This window comes from Pseudophryne corroboree, chromosome 5 (assembly GCF_028390025.1).
Source record: "Pseudophryne corroboree isolate aPseCor3 chromosome 5, aPseCor3.hap2, whole genome shotgun sequence".
In the NCBI taxonomy this organism is placed as follows: Eukaryota; Metazoa; Chordata; class Amphibia; order Anura; family Myobatrachidae; genus Pseudophryne; species Pseudophryne corroboree.
Window position 1 is genome coordinate 510,851,766 of NC_086448.1, and position 21,920 is coordinate 510,873,685.

Sequence of the window (21,920 nt, forward strand, 5' to 3'; positions counted from 1 at the left end):
CCCAGGGCTGGAATTCCTCGGAAGTGGGGACCCCAAAAAATGAAAATGGGGTCCCTCTCCCGAGCAACAACCAGCACTGGGCTGATAGCCCAGTGCTATGCCCCGCACCCCTGGTGGCGGTGGGTGCGGGGGTTCATTGTTAATATTGTTCTTGACAGGTGCCCTACAGGTCCCAGCAAGCCTGCCCCAGCATGCCGGCACTTGGAGAACCACAAGTGCCAGCATGCCCGGACATAAATGGCCTACTGGCACCTGTTCTCCACCTGTAAAGAAAATATAAAAATAAAAACACCAGTCTCTTTAAAAAAAAAAAAGTTTATTTGACAGGGTCTTAACCTGGGGGCGGCGGCCTTTAAGCTCTTTTGCATGGCCGCCGCCTCCCCAGGGCTTCCGGCGTCTTCACCTGGGAGGGGCGCCACCTCCCCAGGGCTTCCAGCGTCTTCCTCCGGCATCTTCACCTGGGAGGCGGCGGCCATTAAGCTCTTTTGCATGGCCGCCACCTTCCCCAGGGCTTTCAGCATCTTCACCTGGTGGGCGGCGGCTGCTAAGATCTTTTGCATAGCCGCCGCCCATCCAGGACTTCAGACGTCTTCTGCCTTCAGGAGCTCTTCTCCGCTCCTCCTCCGCCGTCGGACTGACAGCCGCTCCCTCGCGCTGACTTATATAAGTCAGCCGGAGGGGACGGGGCGATGACGCGGCAAGCCGTGATTGGCTCGCGGCGGCCATCTTGAATTTCAAAAATGACGCTATGGCGCCATTTTTGAAATTGGTACCGCTCCGCTGCCCAAACTCTGCACCTCCGTCGCCCGCACCTCCGCCGCCTATCGCCGCCAGCACCTCCGCCGACACCCGCACCTCCGCCGCCAGCACCTCCGCCGACACCCGTACCTCCGCCGCGCCCACAACAGTGATTGACAGCGGATCCAGTGACAGATCCGCTGGCCAATCACTGTGGCCAGACTGACATGGGACGTGCTTTCATAGGTTGAAAGCACGTCCCTGTGTGAAAGCGGCACCACTAATGGTGCCGCTTTCCCATGTTATTTCAATGGGCTTTTAATGCCCATTGCTAGGCCCCGCCCGTGCCCGCCCCCCCGCTCTCCATACCTTTCCCTATCTGACAGGGAGGCACCACGATCGGTGCCTCCCAACCCCATTTTACACAATAGTAATGATTAGGATAATATAAAGCAGATACTCATGACACAGAATATGTGTCATAAGTATCTTCTTTATAATATTTTAATCATTAATGACAGGGGAGGCACTGCCTCCCCTGCCTACCCTGACTGCACGTCCCTGGTTTAAGATGTATATGAAACATAAATGAATTGTGTGAATGTAGACACACTTTGTTTAATGCACAAAGTTATAAAATATATTGGCTAAACTTACCTTCAGGCAGTGTGTATAAGGTGTATATGTAACATAAATGCATTCTGTGCTTAGATTTAGGTCCCATCACCATAATATCTCATTATGGTATGCAATTATTCCAAAATACGGAAAAATCCCATATCCAAAATTGCTCTGGTCCCGAGCATTTTGGATAAGGGATACTCAATATATATATATATATATATATATATATATATATATATCTCTCTTACTGGTTGGTACTCGGCCCCGGTGACCTCCGTAAATAGTGAGATACAGGACTGAAATAAACAGCAGCACTCAGGGACTTCAGACGTGAAAAACTGTATTAAAGATATCACATTACAAAAACCAATGTTTCGGAGCACGTAAGCCCTTTTGGGATCACACCTTGACAAAGGGGCTACACGCCCCAAAACATTGGCTTTTGTAATGTGATATTTTTAATAGTTTTTCACGTCTGAAGTCCCTGAGTGCCGCTATTTATTTCACTCCTCTATATATATATATATATATATATATATATATATATATATATATATATATATATATATATATCTATATATATATCTATATATATATATATCTATATCTATATATATATATATATATATATATATATATTATATATATTATATAGAAATTTGGGTATGCAGGCACTCACCAGTAAATTCCAACAGGTATTTATTAATAACTCACAGAGACATAAAGACGGTGACACACCGTCTTTATGTCTCTGTGAGTTATTAATAAATACCTGTTGGAATTTACTGGTGAGTGCCTGCATACCCAAATTTCTATATACTGGCCTATGGGCCTTTGTGGAGCACCCCATCGTTGATCTTATCAAGTCTGGAATGTGGATTTTACGGTATTTATATATATATATATATATATATATATATATATATATATATATTTATTAAACACAGTTAATTGTGCAATCTATCAGTCTGTCTCACAAATTTCTCCGTGGAACAATAAGTCCCAGCATTCCCAGCTGTTTTAATAGTAGACTATCCACTCTATCAAGGGGATTTCAAAATAGTCTCCTTGCACTTTTAATCCAATGGATCAGCAGCTCCTTTAATAGACCAACAGCCACAGTAGGTAAAGTATCTGAAATCAATCAAAGAAAGGGCGCCCATAATGCATGATTCTGTTTTTATAAAATACATTTATTTCTACAGCTTTTCACACACAATTGTCAGAAATCATACCATAACAGGCGGTATCAACCACCGTACGTATAGCGTTTGAATAGAAAGTAAGAGGGACTTCCAGGGGTTCTTTAAGAGAGGAGGCGGTCCGTGTGCTGCCTCCTCCATACAGGCCCCCTCCTCTCTGCAGGAGCGCTGTAGAGTCTAGAGGGCTCACACTCCGCTGTGCATGCGAAGATCTCAGGGAAAATGGTGTGGCGGTTATTTTCCCAGAGATTTCTGTACTGCGCATGTGCATAACTCCATAAAAATGGCTGCTGCACCATTTTCACAGGGTTTTAACAGCGCCGGTGATGTCGGTGCGGGATTCCGGAGCGGTAAGTATTAAAAAAATGGGTGCGGTGTGGCCCCCCCTGGACTCAGAGGCCCGTGTGCACCGCACACACTGCACCCATTATAGAAACACCAGTGGGGACTTCACCGCATCTGGAAGAAACCTCACCACCTCGCAGTAGTCCTTCGTGCTAGGCCACGCCCTATGCATTTCGTCATCCAAGACTTCCGCCTGTCATGGTACGGTTTCTGACAATTGTGTGTGGAAAGCTGTAGAAATGAATTTATTTGATAAAAACAGAATCATGCACTATGGAGTGCCCTTTCTTGATTGATTTTATATATATATATATATATATATATATATATATATATAAAAGAAAAAGGATTCTAGTGGGAGCCAATTTGCCTTTAGGATAATTTTAAAAATTATTTATTCATGTACATACTGGCATTTACAACTTAAACATCCATCTAATAAGTACAAATTACTAAAAATTCTATATAATAGTATAACAATTCTATGTATAAAAATCTTTCAATTTAAGAGGGGATTTCACAGTCAGGTGATCACAATCAGAATTTTGAAGGGATATATCTCCAACCAGAAGTTTGTGGTGAAGGCTTTTTTGTCCAAAATCACGAAACCCAACGCGTTTCGTCCGTTAGGACTTCATCAGGGGTTAACAATCAATTTTTTTGATAGATTGGATTACCAATGGTTTGGACAGGTTAGAGCTCAATATTATATCCAATCTCAAGTACGTTTTCAATTTATTTGGTATCTAAATGGATTTCATCATAATAAAGAATGACATTTTAGGTCGAAATTAGTTGAAGATCACCGCGTGGTGATCCTGTGAGGTTGTTATGTCCCATTAAAAAGGTACTACATTATTCAGGATTGGGCATCTAGTAAAATCACTTGGTGAAACCTATTGAAGTCGTGGTGGACTATAAAGTTTTCAATATCCCTGATAAAATTAGGGAATGTAACTTCAACTAATTTCGACCTAAAATGTCATTCTTTATTATGATGAAATCCATTTAGATACCAAATAAATTGAAAACGTACTTGAGATTGGATATAATATTGAGCTCTAACCTGTCCAAACCATTGGTAATCCAATCTATCAAAAAAATTGATTGTTAACCCCTGATGAAGTCCTAACGGACGAAACGCGTTGGGTTTCGTGATTTTGGACAAAAAAGCCTTCACCACAAACTTCTGGTTGGAGATATATCCCTTCAAAATTCTGATTGTGATCACCTGACTGTGAAATCCCCTCTTAAATTGAAAGATTTTTATACATAGAATTGTTATACTATTATATAGAATTTTTAGTAATTTGTACTTATTAGATGGATGTTTAAGTTGTAAATGCCAGTATGTACATGAATAAATAATTTTTAAAATTATCCTAAAGGCAAATTGGCTCCCACTAGAATCCTTTTTCTTTTATATTTATCCCATATACCTTATCTGACAGAAGGTATTTCTCAGTGGTTTGAGACTTATGGTACAGCGCATAAAAGGTTACCTTTTATTTAATATATATATATATATATATATATATAAAATGCGCATACACATGCATACATATATTCTAGATGAGATACACTGTGTCCTTGGACATAGTGTGGGGAGTCCAATTGTTTCTGGTGTGTCCATAAGTAATGGCTGCCCGTCAGAGCTATTCAATTGTATTGCAAACGGAAGTGAGTGTCGCTGGCGTCCATTACTTATCACGTCCAAATGCACTGGGTTTAGCTGCATAAAGTGACTAAACCCATCTAATCTATTGGGCATGCTGCCATAACGGCAACTGAATAGTTCCGTCAGGAGACAATTACTTATAAGCGCACAAAAATCAATTGAATATCCCCCAGTGACTTTCTCCTTTATATCTCTCTCTCTTTCTTGCTATAGATATGTATATATATATATATATATATATATATATATATATATAGAGAGAGAGAGAGAGAGAGAGAGAGAGAGAGAGAGGGAGAGAGACATTTTTCTATTTTTCAAACACACACACACATACTGTACATATATATTTAAATACAGGATTGGTCCCGCACCCATATCAGTAGCCCCCCATTACACCCTCCACCCCCCCTGCGGCAGAACACAACAGGCCTTTCAAAAATGTCAGCTCCAGGCCCATGCGGACCTTAATCTGGCACTGGTTGAAATATGCAGTGTGAACAGGTTGCCGTGTCCATGCGACCCGGCACCTATTCACACTAAAGGGAGAGGGGCAGTGCTATAGAGACAGGCAGCGCTTGGAGATGATCTGATCTCCAGGCACAGACTCCGCACAACTCACCAACCTGGCAATTTGCTGGGTTGGTGCCTCCAGTTTAAAAGGGGTCTCAAGCAGGTCGCACCCTGGAAAGACCCGTGTAGAAGTCCCTGGTGTAACCTGTTTTTGCAATGTGAAAGCAGTATCAATTTACTCACATACTATACTGAACAGTTTGGGCAGCAACTGCTGCTTCTCCCTGCTTCATGGCCACACTCTATACCAGAAAGCAACACATCAACACAGGCATGGATCCATTGCTGTACAGGGCCATCTTAACAGCATTGTAGGCCCTGGGAAAGGAAAAGCAATGCGCTGGCACCCGTACCCGCCCAATCAAGGGCATAAAGGATTTAAAAAAATCATAATTTACCCCACCTGTGGTCACATGAAGTCTCTACATATGCTTTCATGCAGCAAATAGCTGTCAGCACTCTGATTGGTGCATAGCCCCTACCATCCACCAATCTGCATACTGGTGGCCATTCACTGTCTGGCTGAAGGCTGAGAGGCAGGTAGAGAATGCTGCCTGCCCACTATGACTGTGTGTCATTTACAGTTTATGTGGGTAGCATTCTCTACCTGTCTCCCAAGAAGCTCTGAAGGAACATGTCTGGAAGGCACATGCCACCTGGCGCAGCCCAGCCCTGCTCAAAGACCCTTAGAATCGTGGGGCCCTGGGCACCTGCCTAAAATGCCTATACGTTAAGATGGCCCTGGTGCTGTAGGTTTACCACCTATCCGGAATTCCTCAATGCAGTCTGGAAACGAACAGCTCCGTTCAGAGTCTGGAGGGTTGCTTATACTGAAATGATAGGGACCAGAAAACTCACTTGGTGTAGCTCCTATGATATCAATGTCAGAGCATTAAGGCTGGCCCTCCCTTCTGTGCTGCTTTTACTCCACCTCCGAGTAATCATTCAGGCCGTGGGCGTCACTGTGCACATTCAGTGGATGACGAATGGAGCTTGACAATTTGGTATGGACAAGACCTTCAGTGATGACAGTCCCAGGCTAGAATGAGGGACTCTGAAGACTTAGGCCCCCATCCACTAGCGAGTTTTATCTCAGCAAGGAGTTGGATTCTTTTTTCCTACAATCTGTCCGGAAGTGTCCCGGGATTGCGATTTGCTACTTGAGTTTATTTTTTACATGTGATTGATCTCATGCGACTTAACGCACTGCTATCCATCTCATGCAATATATCTCAAAGGACATTTTTTCCAGCAATTTCACATATGATTGATCTGATGGGATGGGCTAAAATTAGCATATGTAAACAGCAGCCATTTTTAACTCTGGGCACACTCTGCTCTGTGACTAGCGAGGCTGGTTTATATACCTGCTGAGTAGCAATGTGGGCCACAATAGGGGTACAGTGTAGGTAATGAGGATGGGCACCAACAGGTTCTATAAACACTTTAGGAGAAGCTGGGACACATAAACAGATGCACATGTTGGGGGATTTGGGTGGAGGTGGGCAGTGTACAGTGATTTAAACAGTGGTGGACAGTGTTTACAAACAATACTTGGCAGCTGGGTGCTGGTACTCGCTTGCAATCCGATTTGAAGAAGAAATAAAATCAGTGTACTGTACAGATCTGCTGCTGGTGGCACTGCTGCTGCTGGGCATGTGTATGGGAGTGTCCAAAGTGCCAGTCAAGTGACTCCTCCGAGCAATCGCATGAGACCGGATCGCAGGTGTACAAATGCACTGCGATGTGCACCTATTTCTGTGCGATTGAGATAAATATAATAGTCAGCCCGTGGTGATCTGCGACTGTAATGCGAGGTGCACGTGAACGTGCCTCGCATCGCAATCGCAAGAAAAGGACATGCAATGTAACACTTTTCATGCAATCCGTCTCAATCGCATAAGAAGAGTCCATATCGCACTAGTGGATGGGGGCCTTTAGGCATATATAGGGGCATTGCATAGCTTAAAGGGCTTTAAAGCTGACATTTAAAGGAGCATTGCATAACTTAGAGGGCTTTGAGGCTGACATTTAAAGGGACATAGCTAGGAGGGCTCTGATGCTGGCATATAAAGGGGTATGATTTAGGTGCACTAAGGTTGGCATATAAAGTAACATGGATTGAGGGGGCACTGAGGCTGGTATACAAAAGGGCATGGACGGGGGGGGAGGGGGAGGAAGCTACGGCTGGCATATAAAGAGGTGTAGATTAAGGGGGCTCTGAGGTGGGCATACAGATGTGTCCTCTTACATGTTTGCTTTGTGCACTACAAGTCGCGTTACACATATGCATGAGTGCTGTATGACTCGGTAGTGCCAAGCGTCTTTCTTGTTTTGCATTTTTTTCCGTGAAAATGTGTCTTGGACGTACAGTAATGTAATAGGATGCACAAGCAGCTTCTGCTGATTAAAATGATATGAAGCATGCCTATATTCTGTGTGTGTGACTGCGACTGTATTTGCCTACAGAATACTTTTTATGTAAGACACTGTAACGTGGCATTTCGGATGCAGATGGAGCCGCAATTACACAGAAAATAGGCATGCTGCATATCATTTTAATAGCATAAGCTGCTTGTGCGTCCTATTACATTACTGTGCGTCTAAAATGTATTTTCACGTAAAAAAATGCAAAAAAAAGACACTCAGCGCTACTGAGTCTCACCACAGCATGGCGCGACTTCAAGGGCTGTTTAGCGTGACTGCAGCAAGGATGTAAGAGGACACATCTGTATGAAGGAACATTGCTGAGGGGGCACCGAGGCTGGCATATAAAAAGGATTATAGAATTCGGAGGCATATATAGAGGCATAAGAGGGCTCTAGGCCGACATATGACATTCCTGAATGGGATCTTAGGTTTATAAAAGGGGCAGGAGGGGGCTCTAAGGCATATAAAGGGGCATGAAGGATTCTTTATTAAAGTGGTAAGACAATGTCCTAAACGCCAACAAACAAAATGGTTGTAACCCTACTGTGGGTTTGGCCACAGCACCAGATCATGCCCCTGTCTGGGAATCTCAAAGTGAAAAGTTGGAAGTTATACAATGAGCATACTGGTTACATTTTGTCCATTTTGTAAAGAGGACCTGACACAGAAGCTGCAAGGGGTATATATACTAGTGTTCATGCTAGGATGTTCCAGCCCTCCTGAGGGCACCTTGCTGGCACAGTCTGCCCTCATCTGTCACCACCCACGGGCCGCAGTGTCCCACAGATGGGAAAAGTTGCGGTGTAGCAACCATCGCTGGTAAATAGATGCTGTGGGCATATGCATGGCACCTATTCAGTCTGGGGAAAGCTTTGGGAAAGCCCAACATTACCATACATGCTGGGCACAACACCCAAGAGGGAAGAAGGCCACAACCCACTCCCTTGCCGGTCACGGCACCTTTTAGGGCGTGCTCCTGGATACCGTGCCTGCTCCTCAGCACCCTGTCCTGCTAACGGAAACACTATTTACTAAAGTGCTGGTTCATAGAAGTGGAGATATTGCCTATAGCAACCAGATTCTAGCTAATATCTTCTAGAAGGTTCTAGATGAATAAGTAAATCTAACTTGTTGCTATGGGCAACATCTCCCTATTAAAACCTGTCAGTTTTGTTGTATTGGAAAGGTAAAGGAGCACCTCCACATACCACTTATGAATTTTTACAAAGCATGTCTGGAAAAATCACAAAAAAATACAAATGAATAAAACATAGTTGTGTTGCTTTAATCACTAGACACTACACCACTTACAATAAAACGATGGCTGTTTTCATTGAGAATTGGCCACAACATAGGCTTGCTTCTTATAGTCTGTATAATGGCTAATTGAATTTATGCACTTATATCTTCTTACATTAGTTCAGATATTGCAATTTCCAATCTACAGCTGTAGTGTTTTGACGCATGTACGTGGAAGGGTATGCAGTCATTATGTAAACGTGGCCATCATGTCAACAGCCTGAATGTAGGCAGGCAGAATGTCGACAGTCCACGTAGTATTAGGGTTTGGCTTAAAATCAGCTGAAGACGTCAACATTCTGGCAATGGTGACATTATGCATGTCAATATTTGACATTGTGAATGCCAACATATTGCACCACACCCCCTGAAAGGGTGAGTGACTAAACATAAACATTTATAAATAAGTAAATATTAAAAGTAACATTCACATGCCAGTAGCTTTCACAAATTCAAAGGCAATTATCTAGCACTAATTAAACATGCAAACCTCATGTATATTTAATAAATACTTCTTCATGTTAAATAAGCCAGATAAGTCTAGTAGGACCATATAACATACAGAATTTCCAAAAATAAAAAATACATTCAATTCAGGTGAAGAGTAAATACAGATGTGTCTTCATACACCTAGCCTTAATAAGCCATGTGGAATAAGTAAGCCGCGATGAGTGGTATAACTCAAATGTGCACCTTAATTGCAATGCTACCAAACTGCTTCAGAAGACTGCACTAATATATGGGACACTTGTATATCTGTGTGCTACCAAGTCTGAATCTGTATTATTTTTTAATTAACAGTTTCTTACATAGCGCAGCATATTCCGTTGCTCTTTACAATTGGAACAACAGTAATAGAACAAAACTGGGTAATAAGACAGAGGTAGGAAGGCCCTACTCGCAAGCTTACAATCTATAGGGAAATAGGCATTGGCACTACCTAGTGCATAATGGTCCACCAGATTGCAAAGCTTCTTAATGGCCTGTATGATATGGTCACTCACATACAGTATGTGAGGTTGTGTGTGGACTGCACAGAGGGGATGGAATTAGATAGGGAGGCATTGAAGGTTATGTGGGTGGGTTTGGAATTTGATAGGCTTGTCTGAAGAGGTGAGTTTTCAGGGAACGCTTGAAGGTTTGGGGGCTAGAGTAGAGTCTTATTGTGCATGGGAGGGCAGTCCACAGAGTGTATGTAGCCCGGGAAACGTCCTGTAATTTTGAATGGGAGCAAATAACGTGCGTGAATGAGAGACGCAGATCTTGTGAAGAGCAGAGAGGTTATGTATGTTGGTGTAGTATGGTCAATAGCCTTGTATGTAAGTAATATAATTTATAATTGTCAGGTTCTGTTTAGTTTGTGTTCCCAGAGGGGGCGCTAGTGGGTCAGTGGTAGTAATGTGGAGGAAGTGAGGAGGCCGGATTGGATTCCTGCACATGTGCGCATAGTGGTTTTATTAAACAATAAGTTGAAACAATATGGCAGCAGAAATAATAACAGTAACGATGCAAATGAGAATGAGCAGTGTGGAAGCTGAGAGTCTATGGCAGTTTGTATAATGAGTTCAATCGATCAGGGGATCGATGTGTCGGTATGGGAACCGATAGTTCTTGGGTTGTGGAGCCAGCAGAGATGATGGTGGAAATAGCAAGGCTGGTAGCAGTTGCAGGAGACTAGCATTAAAGTTCACAGTGTAGTTGGAGATAACACTGGCAGCTTGCAGGCTGATGAACAGGTGTAGGTAACGAGATGCACCTGGAGGAAAGTCTCTACTGCAGAGGCTGGAGCACACTGTGGATGGTAAAGGTGTGAAGCCTGACCAGAGATACCAGGGTTGCTGGTGCTTGTGGTTCCACGGTGAATCAGGTTCAAACTGGAAGGCAGAACAGGAACACAGGGGAACTGGAGAACGGAGCCAGACACACAGGTCACGGGAGTGACACGAAGTCCAGGACAAGGACTGACTCACCCTGCTGCTCCTGATATACCCCCCGATCTGCAGGCATTGGCTGGAAGGGAAACGAGGAGGTGCGGCCAAGCTCTGGATTGGCTGATGCGGCAGTCTGAGGAAAGCTGTCATGGCGGCACCCATGCCGCGGCCCGGCGGGAACGCGGCGTGCATGCATGCCCGCTGACAACAGGAGCGTTCCTAGGCCCAGGTTGGCATCCGGCGACAGGGAGACCAGCGACAGCGAGACGTAGGGACCCCGGACGGAGTCCGCACCGACGGACAGATGCAGCTGTGGTAAGTCGATTCCTGACAATAATTGAATACGGTAGAATACCGGTAACCAATGGAGGGACTGACAGAGTGGATCTATAGATGGATTGTAGTGGTGAGAGCCTATGTTTAGGAAGACCAGTAAGGAGACTATTGCAATAATCAATGCAGGAGATCATGAGAGCATGGGTTACAGTGTTTGCAGCGCCTTGTGTAAGGTATGGGCGTATTTTGGATATGTTTCTTAGATGTATGTCACATGATTTTGAGGCAGACTGGATGTGGGGAACAAAGGAACTTTGTGTGAAACAAAGCCACGAACACTGCATAGTAGCACTTCGTATACAGATTCAAACTCTGCTGCACACACATGTACAATTCTTACATATCAAATTAATCAGTGAAGTCTCACTGCATTGCGACTAAGACGCACATTCCAGCAAAAAAGACGCGCGGCGCAAGCCAAGTCACACAGGCCCTGGAAAAGGGAGTTTGGTGCGACTACAGCAATAGTGTAATATGAGAACACAGTTATAAATATTTCCCCACAATTTTAAATGCAAGTCGCATTGTATACAATTACTTTAAAATGCACTAATGATTTATATTTTACGATTTATATATATATATATACGGACGTACTGTGTGTGTGTGTGTGTGTGTGTGTGTGTGTGTGTGTGTGTGTGTGTATTTATGTATGTATGTTCCAGCATAACTCTGGAATGCCTGGAGCAATTTACACCAAACTTGGTACACATACGACTCACAACCTGGGGGGAAAAAATACTGTGGGGGTAAGACACCCCCCCCCTAGGGGTTGGGGTTTTGGGCGAGCAGGACATGTAAAAAACCCATCGTTTTCAGCATAATATTGGGATGCCTGGAACAATTTACACCAAGCTTAGGATACATATGATTTACAATCTGGACAAAAATACTGTGGGGTAAGACACCCCTAGCACTCCAAGGGGTGGGGGTGGGAAGGGGGTGACATGTAAAAATCCATAGTTTTCAACATAACTCTGGAATGCCTTGAGCAATTTACACAGAGGCACCCACGGGTAGGGGCAGAGGCACCCACGGGTAGGGGCAGAGGCACCCACGGGTAGGGCATAGGCACCTACGGGTAAGGGCAGATGCACACACAAGTAGGAGCAGAGGCACACACGGGTAGGGGCAGAGGCATACTTTAGTTTCGAAGCTAAGCAAGGAGATCTAGGGCCCTTTCATAGAGTCAGCCTGCAAACCTAACATATTTAAAATACAGCGGGCGGAGATTGGCCTGTCCTTCCAGCATTTACAGCACTGAGCAGGGCAGCATCAGAGGCGGGACGGGGCAGAGAAGGAGGCGGATTATTCTCCTCAGCACCAGCATTTTGACAGCATCAATCCGGGGAAACCCAGAGGTGCGGCCTGACAAAGACTGGCATTATTCTTTACATTCCGCAGCGAAGCACGGGTATTCAGCTAGTTTTAAAATAAGAAAACAAAACCTGAATCATTTAGGTCCTTTATTCAATTGACTCATGAAGAATAATTAACTTTCTGGACAGAATGGTCTTCCCAGATAAACATATATATTTTCATGCCTAATATATATCCCAGTGTTGCCTTGAACAAGCCTGAAATATAGAATAGATTATGAAGTATTAGACACAGTGTCGCTTGCCTGTGGATAACCTATACCAATGCTAAAAAATTAAAACATGTATTTCCTCAGGACTCTAGAAATTGATAGCACACAAGTGTACATTATTCATGATGTAAACAAGCCCTTCTGGCATCTTACTGCAGTCTGAAGCTGCAATAGCGCATGTAGTCAGTCGCAGTCAGTCATACTATACAACTGAGACAATAACGATGTTTTATATTACAGCATTTCCTTGTACATCAGCTGCAAGGGACATAAGATTTAAGGGCAATCTTCCTTTCCTGTATATATAGTATACTGTATTCATCTTGTGACAAACAAGTCAATTACATTTATCAAAGGCTCATGCTTTCCATATCTACAAATTTATTTATGGTAGAATCGGGATGTAGTTGGCATCCAGACGAACAAGATGCTGGCTGTCAGAAGACCAGCGCCGGAACCCCGAAACCATTCAGAATCCCAACAGCATCCAGAATGTAAGTATGAGGGGGAGGGTTAAGTTGCGGGGAAGGAGGGTTAAAGTTAGGGGAGGAGGAGGGGAAGGAGAAGAGTTATCAGACTTACTAAAATGTGTTGTGATTCTGACCGTCGGGATGCCGTTGTCAGTATTCTGACCGCTGGCATCCTGACTGTCGGGATCCTGTACCCAACCCATAGAATCTGATACTATTTGAAATGTTATTCACTATAAATCCGATGGTTTGTGTACATCTCCGATAGTTACTAATTGGCGCACGCGCAGAGCAGTGAATGTAACAACAGTTGCTGTGCCCACTAAGCTGCAGCATGATTGACAGTTGCTGGCAAACTGTGTCCATCCCTGAATCAGGCCCTATATACTATATCTACTGTTTGATGGTATCATGGGAGATTGGAAGAAGTACAAATAAAAGGTGATTATATTTCAATGTTACCCTCTCAACGGAATCATTTCCACAAGAAAAAGAAAAAAGTTCAAAAGAAGGGAATCTGAATAAACGCAGCATAAATCTGAAGGTATAATAAAGGCACAATGAAAATGATTACCACTTGAAAACATTTAGCATAAAATGGAATTCAGTTGGTAACAAGTCATTAAATGGGATCCGGTCAGGATTCTGGCAGTCAAAATACCGATACCAGAATCCCGACATTACTAGGAATGCCGACACCTTCATGCCGAATAGGGTCACAAGCCCGGCGCCGGGATCCTGACCGTGTGTCTTCTGCGGTCACTAAACTATATCAGTCAACTTTACACAGTGGAGGCAGCCACAATATGGGTTAGACCAATATGCAGCCTATCAAAGTGCTTGAAACCAGTGCCGTATAGCAGGGCAATAGTCTGCCCTGTTCTGTACCCGCCCCCAAACATGTGATGTCATGTTACTGTGAGTGGGTGGAGCCATTGGGAAGGAGTTGAGCCTAAGGATGTTTCAGGTGGCTCTGTTGCAGCAACCAGAGTATCGTTACCGTAGTTCTGGGTGGCTCTCTAAGCTGCAGGGTGACTTTCCTGGCCCCTTGCAAGCCAAACACTGGTGCCACTAGGGATCATCGGTGCTGCTCCCTCTGCACCATTCACCCACCTCTAGTTACTATCATAAAGCCATAACTTAAGCATAATCAACTTTGGACCTGCTGCCTAAGTAATGTCACTAGTGCCTAGGAAATGGATAGGTTAAAGTATCATGAAAATTGGTCCAGCCCATAAAATGGCTACCTCCAGAGTAGGGAATGAAAATGTAGAATTATTAAATCTGTATACATTTTATTATTCTAACTAGAAATTAACTTTTAGGAATACGTGCAGGGTGGAGATATAAGCAAACCTTCTAATGACAAGTGGTTAAGTTGCCCATAGCCACCAATCCTATTCTACCTCTCATTTTATAGGTACGTACAAGAGAAATGGTAGCTGGAATCTGACTGGTTGCTAGGGGCAACATTTCCACTGGTTCTCTTTAGAATGTTTGACACCTCTCTTCTCAATGCATATACTATTACACAGAGAAACACAGATTTCTGTATTGACTTGTAGCCTTCTGTCTTATTCACTTGCAGAAACAAATACACTCGCAAAGTTTAGCCTAAATGTCTATTCAACGTGTTAATATGAACCAGCTCTGTTTTCTGTATTTTATAAGATTTGTAGACAGGAAAATGGTTTCCTGACCATCAATCTCAGGTCATGCTTTCCTTACATAAACTCTTACCACACTCTCCTTTACTGTCCTTACAGTGCTCGTCAAGCTCTAGATACCACAGCAATATGACAAAACAAAATACACTTCACTGATAAATCTTTACAGGAAACATGGACATTGAGTGCAATGAAGTATGGAACATTTCATTTTTCCTTGTACAGAGCTGGCAACTGAATAATGGAGTTTGGATTATTTAATGTAAGAATATTTGTTAAATGTCAGTACAAGATTATTATGTGCACACATATAAACCAGAACTTCCTTGTTATTCTCTGTCTGGCAAAGCTGCTTTTCCTAATTACCCAGCATATTCCAATGACTGGAAAAATAAAAGTAGTCTAAATGGAGATTGTGGAAGTCTGCACTTGCAGACATAAATCTCTGACCAAAAAACTAAAAAGAAAAAAAAAATCAAACAGCTGAGATAAATAGGATACAGACAGTTGAGTAATATGCCATATATTCACAGTGCCCCCCAAACAAATCAGGAGTGTAAACCCTACACGTCTTGTATCAGTGCTTCTCAAACTGTGTGTTGCGACACCTCATACCTCTTTTCCACTGCCGCAATAAACCAGGTTATTACCGAGACTACCCGGGGTAGTGGCTCAGTTGAAAAGGGTCCTTGAAAAATAACCTGAATTGGATCAGAGTACCTACCAGTGTCAGACCTGGGAAGGACACAGGTAACGATGCAGTGTAAATGTTAAAAGCCTATGGAGAACCAGATAACTGGTTCTTGGAGATCATATCATTTTCAAGCACCAGTAGAGGGAAGATCAGCCACTAACCTAGGCCCAGTCTGTGGTGTGAACAGTGTTTCAAAGCTGCTATGACACGGCTTGAAACCCTGTTTAGTTAACCCTGATGTGCTAAGCAGGAAAGGCAGCGCTTGGGGCCTCCATTACTGGGAATGGGAACTGTATCTGTGTTGTCATCTATTTGTGGCGAGAGCAATACAGTGACAAACAGAAGTAATCTTCGTTTACTGCTGTTTGTTGAATACTGAAAGAAGGACATAACCCCTTTAGCGAGTGCTTAAATGGGGCCCATAGTATCCGTAACACAATGGAAATATATAAGAAAAATAAATGAATATAACAGCATACTAAGAAATAGTTTGTGTGTCGCTCAGTAACCAAGAGTAAGAATACATTTTATCTAATAATAAATGAGTTACACATGGTATAGACCGTAATCGCCAAATATGGTTTGAAAGCAATTAAACACATCTAAAAGGCATGGCTCTCTGGGAAAGCACTGAACATATACATATAAGAAACTTAAGGAATCTGCAGGCCGACAGAAAAAAAAATCAGTGTGAGATAAAAGATGGCCGGTGATCCTGTACACAGTATTGATAATTTAAGCTTGGTACACACCAGACAGACATGTCGGTGGACAAAACAGCCGAATCAGGTAAGTATACACACTTACCAATCAGCCACTCGATTTATTAGTCCACTCTTCCAGCTGAGCGGGCATTTGAATTTGCCCACCCAGCTGTAACGTTAGCCCTCAGAGCAAGTGTATGGGCGGTAGGAAGGCCAACTCATACACACACAGATAGATGCACAGATATATCTTTAGATATAGCGGGCATTGGCTGTGCTGCACAGCTGACGTGATATTCTGTGAAAATATTATATATATATATATATATATATATATATATATATATATATATACACACACATACACACATAATACATACATACACACACCATTCCGTCTTCCCTGGTTTAAACAGAAAACCAGTTGCTACAAAGAATACTGTTCTGTAAGGCGTAGATAAAAATAATTCAGAAACTAATTTGGAACTATTTTTATGTACAGTACAAACTGAACTACAAATTCACTAGTTCAGAGGCATATTCATAGTCAAATGCCAGGTACACAATGGACGATGTGTGTGCCCGGTGATATCATTAGCAACGGAACCTGGCAGCGGGGCAGGGATTAACAAGTGCATACACACTTGCCGACACCGCCAGAGTAGATCGCAAGGGGTAGGGGTGGGGGTGGGAGCGGGGCGATGTCATCCGTAGGACCTGCATGCACGGCCGATGCTTCTGGTAACACCCGGGAGTACACATCAGCGACATAGGGGGTATGTAATTAGCTCAATTTTTTTGCCTAGGCGAAAAAACTGAGCTTTTCACTATTTATAGGGCGAATGGGGATTCTCCCTATGCAATAGCAGGGACGTTTTTCGCCGGGGAAAAATGCGTCAGGGGGCGGAAAACACGTGGATCGGCAAATGCATGTGTTTTCCGTCGAAAAGCGGGCCATTTTCGCCAATTTTAAGGCATTTTCGTCAAAGCCTTTTCATTAAAAAAAGGTGAAAAGACATTGGCGAAAATGCCTTTACAAAGCAGTAGAAGCGGTCGAAATTGACTACTTAGAATGGCGAATTAATTACCTCCAATACAATCTGAGCTAATTGCAGACCCCCCTTAGTGCATACACACTAGACGATATTGTGAACAAAGTGTTAGAATTGGATACATCATCCATGATATCATCTAATGTGTACGCAGCTAAAGACAGGGGGGTTTTCCAGTTTCCTGGATCGGTTATTCACCAGTCTCGTATAAATGAGAAGTCTGATATCGGTCTTCAAGAACATCAATGGCTTAAGAAGAGACACAGTGCACCCTACTGCCTACGTAGGACAAGGGGTAGATTTACTTAGGAATGGTTTTTCAAAGCTGCCAATCATCGGTGGGAGAGGGGGTATTAGGGTTAACAGATAGTTTTAAAATAGCAGTAGAGTAAGTCTATCCCTAAGACCTTACATTTACACAAACAGTACCTGCAAATACAGCAATGCCAGAAAAGTGCACTGAAAATGGAAATGGTGGGGGGTATACTCACGCAGTGCATACAAACAGAGGAATATCCCAGCAAGACAGAATCCTTCAAAAAACCTGAGTGTGCTGAACATCGTCACATTTACTGAGAGCGCCACGGTAAGTCCAAAAATCAGATTGAAAATTACAGAAAACAGCAGCACAAGACGTCGGCCGATCCTAGGAACAGTGAGAAATAATGTATCATGACTTGGTAATGGACATATACAATGGACATTTAGGGGGAATTCAATTGTTTGAAAAGTCGGTTGGGTGTCTGTTTTTTCCTATTAGCATCAGGCAACTAGCAAAACAATGTAGAACAGGGTTAGAATAGAATCTCACTCAATTTCCTATAGGTAGCTAAAGTACTGTATAATAATTTGATTCCTTACATTTTCCTGACATCAATAAGCAATAATAATATGCCATCAAATCTAGGAGCCACTAACCGCAACAGAAATGACTTCTATAACATAGGTGCTACCAGTAATTCTCAGTTGTATTGGGTACCTGTCTCCTGTGTTTTGTCTAGCTCTAAATAAAGACAGACAAGTTTGCAGTGGTGCAGATTTACATCAAGATACTGTTCTATTGGCAATCTGATTTCATCACTTACAATAACATCCACTGTGGTTACTAACAGGTATATTATTGCTTCAAGCTATGAATGGTAAACTAAATATTATCATTACTGGCATTTCAATGACTGGCTAGGTGCGTACATCTTATTACAAGAAAGTTGCATATGTTTGCATGCTGGTTTCTTTTTTTTATATGGAAAACGAAGTGTCCATCTTTGGCAAGCAGAAGTGGTAGATACTCTGTATTACACTACTATTATGCAATTAGTTTTATAACCTCAGGACACAAATGCCCAATTAGTTACTATATTTAAAGATGTACTCCCAATAATTAATAAACTCCAAAAACTGAAATTACACACCCTCCAATTTCATTCTCAGCCCTATTTTCTTATATAAGTTTAAACACTAAATACAACTGAATTAACGTTGTAAGGGACATAGAATGGCAGAAAAGAGACAACAGTTATGTGATCGGATGTCATCATGAAGAAAACGTAAGTTGCAATGGATATAAAATTATGGAAAGTTGAGGATTGGTAATCTACTTCTTTTAGATGCATAGTCTTTAGTTTTTGCCTTTTCATGGGGGGTGGAGGTCCACCCCAGTTTAGGCTCTTTCCTGCTTGAGAAAGTGAGAAATTATCTGGCCAGTATGAAGAACACAGCAGCAAGTTACATCACAATGATTAAAGCTGATAGGTTGGTTTAGATTTGCAGTTGTCGTGTGGTAACAAGCCCTCGATAACGCTGCCCCTTCCCCTTCTCCTATTCTGGGATTTCCATGCAGAAGTGATCGTAAATATGTTATGATATGACCAACTTTAATAACTGCTGCTTGAAATGGCACCAAGCGTGCATGTGAGTGGCCCAGACCAATCAGAAGATATCATTATGCACAGGTACTTTCTAATAAAAACTATGCACCTGCACCAACGTGGGCTCTAAGGTATGGGTCTTCAACCTGCGGCCCTGCAGCTGCTGTGGAACCAGACATCCCAGCATGCCCTGCCTCAGTTTTAGCATGTCTTAATAGCAAAACTGTGGTAGGTCATGCTGGAATGTTTAGTTCCACAGCAGCTGGAGGGACACAGGTTAAAGACCCATGCACTAAGGAGGTCACACTGGGAAATGGATTCAGTATGTTTTACTGGCGGACGGGATGCCGGCTGTCAATATCCCGACAGCGGCATCCCTTCCGCCAGAATGCTGGCATCGGGGCGAGCGCTAAGAGTCTCCTTGCGGGCTCACTGCACTCTCCATAGGATCTACTCCCACTCTCTGGGTTTCGTGAACACCCACAAGTGGGAATAGCCCTGGTGCACCAGGATTCCGGCTGGCGGGTTTCCGGAGTCGGTATCCTGAAAGGCCGGTATCCCGACAGCCAGCAAATTAAATGCATCCCTGGGAAATATGTGAGTAGTACACTATTATCCTTTCTTGATATTTCCCCTTTAACAGCAATGCCAACCAAAAGTAACTTATTAGTTCCACAAGGCAACAGGCAAGATCTCCCAAGTGAGAGTATAAATATTATAGCTACAACAATAACCAGAGCTCAAAAGTAACATTTGGGTTTTAGTCGATGGACCATTAAATCCCAAGTAATCACTATATTAATTACAAGTTTAAAGCTGCCTACATGAACAATTATTGCAAATAATACACTGTAAAGAAAAAGCCCACATATAAACACAATCTGGGAATGTCATTAGCAGTGAAAAGCAGTCTTACTCTCTTATTATGTTCATTTTACCCTTCTATACAATTACAATGTTTGAAGTTACAATTTTGAATTAAATTATCAGTTTCTGAGTAAAGAACCTGCAATCATTTTGTTCTGTTGCAAGATTTATACATTATTAAATGTGACTGTTCCTTTAAGCATTCTTTAGAAACCCAAAGTGTTTATTTGCATTCCTAACTTAAATGATATTGTGTTCTTGTTGAATCTTGCGTATTTCCTCAGTAAAGTGATTTTCTGGTTGCTTAGTAACCAGATGAACACTGTACATGCGTACTGAGGAATAAATGCAGTCTTACTTCCCTTACTCTCCAGGCAGCAAAATGATGGACAACTATTTCATGTTAAGATTGTAAAGGGCAACTTCAAGGTCAAACATGGTAGTGAACATGACCTTCTCAGGGATAGACAGAAAATGATCACATACAGTGGCCTTTAGCAGTTTACTAGACCTTAGAGAAATGGCTCACACTGAAGTACTGTGCAGTCTGCAGATAGCATGGGCAGCAGACACAATAACGAAGCTTTGCAGCCGTGCTAGTGACAGAGTGGTTGCCACGGCAATTTACAATACAGTTTGAATGTTACTTAGCCTGTAGGTTCTTTTTACAACATAATGTGGTGTTGCACAAATACTTTGACATTATTGCATTTTGATGTAGTACATCTATTAAATATCAAATAATATTTTTCCCTTAACGTTACATCAAGCCACTGTGCAACTTTCACTTTTTATAGCACCACCAATTACACAGTGCTGTACAGAGAATATCTGTCCCTCATAGTTTTGCACAAGACAACGTTTGATTCCTTTCTTACATATATTTACACCAGGCTGCTTTGAAGTATAGAATGCTGCAGGTGTATGTGGGCATATTTAGTTTAGAGTTCTGGCTAGAGCTGATCATGTGTTCCATCTGGCAGGGGTAATAAAAAACATGAGTAAATAGAGCTATGGTTACATAACAGTGTGTATATATGGATTAGAAAACTAGATTACAATTAGACAAAATCCTTTATTGTGCTGGTATTTACATTGAATAGTACTCCTCAACATTTGGGCTTCAGTTACAGGGCTAGATGCATCATCGTTTCGAAAGTGATAAAAAGGAGAGTGAAAAAGTAGCAGCCAATCAGGTCCTAACTACCATGTCACAGGCTGTGTTTGAAAACTGGCAGTTAGGAGCTGATTGGCTGGTACTTTCTCTGACGTCCTAGTGGATGCTGGGGACTCCGTCAGGACCATGGGGATATAGCGGCTCCGCAGGAGACAGGGCACAATAATAAAAGCTTTAGGATCAGGTGGTGTGCACTGGCTCCTCCCCCTATGACCCTCCTCCAAGCCTCAGTTAGATTTTTGTGCCCGACGAGAAGGGTGCAATCTAGGTGGCTCTCCTGAGCTGCTTAGAATAAAAGTTTAAGTTAGGTTTTTTATTTTCAGTGAGTCCTGCTGGCAACAGGCTCACTGCTACGAGGGACTTAGGGGAGAGAAGAAAACTCACCTGCGTGCAGGATGGATTTGCTTCTTAGGCTACTGGACACCATTAGCTCCAGAGGGAGTCGGAACACAGGTCTCACCCTGGGGTTCGTCCCGGAGCCGTGCCGCCGACCCCCCTTGCAGATGCCGAAGTTGAAGAGGTCCAGAGGTTCAGAAACAGGCGGCAGAAGACTTTCAGTCTTCATAAGGTAGCGCACAGCACTGCAGCTGTGCGCCATTGTTGTCAGCACACTTCACCAACAGTCACCAACTGTCACTGAGGGTGCAGGGCGCTGGGAGGGGCGCCCTGGGCAGCAA

At 42.9% G+C, this 21,920-nt stretch overlaps 1 protein-coding gene across 1 annotated transcript in view; it reads right to left on the reverse strand.

Annotated features, from left to right (window-relative positions):
• SLC22A23 (solute carrier family 22 member 23) overlaps positions 1-21,920 on the reverse strand; it is a 243,833-nt gene that overhangs the window by 137,950 nt on the left and 83,963 nt on the right. Inside the window, exon 3 of the mRNA XM_063923069.1 lies at positions 17,823-17,977. Coding sequence (XP_063779139.1) covers positions 17,823-17,977 — 155 coding nt within the window. The remainder of the gene's footprint in view (positions 1-17,822; positions 17,978-21,920) is intronic.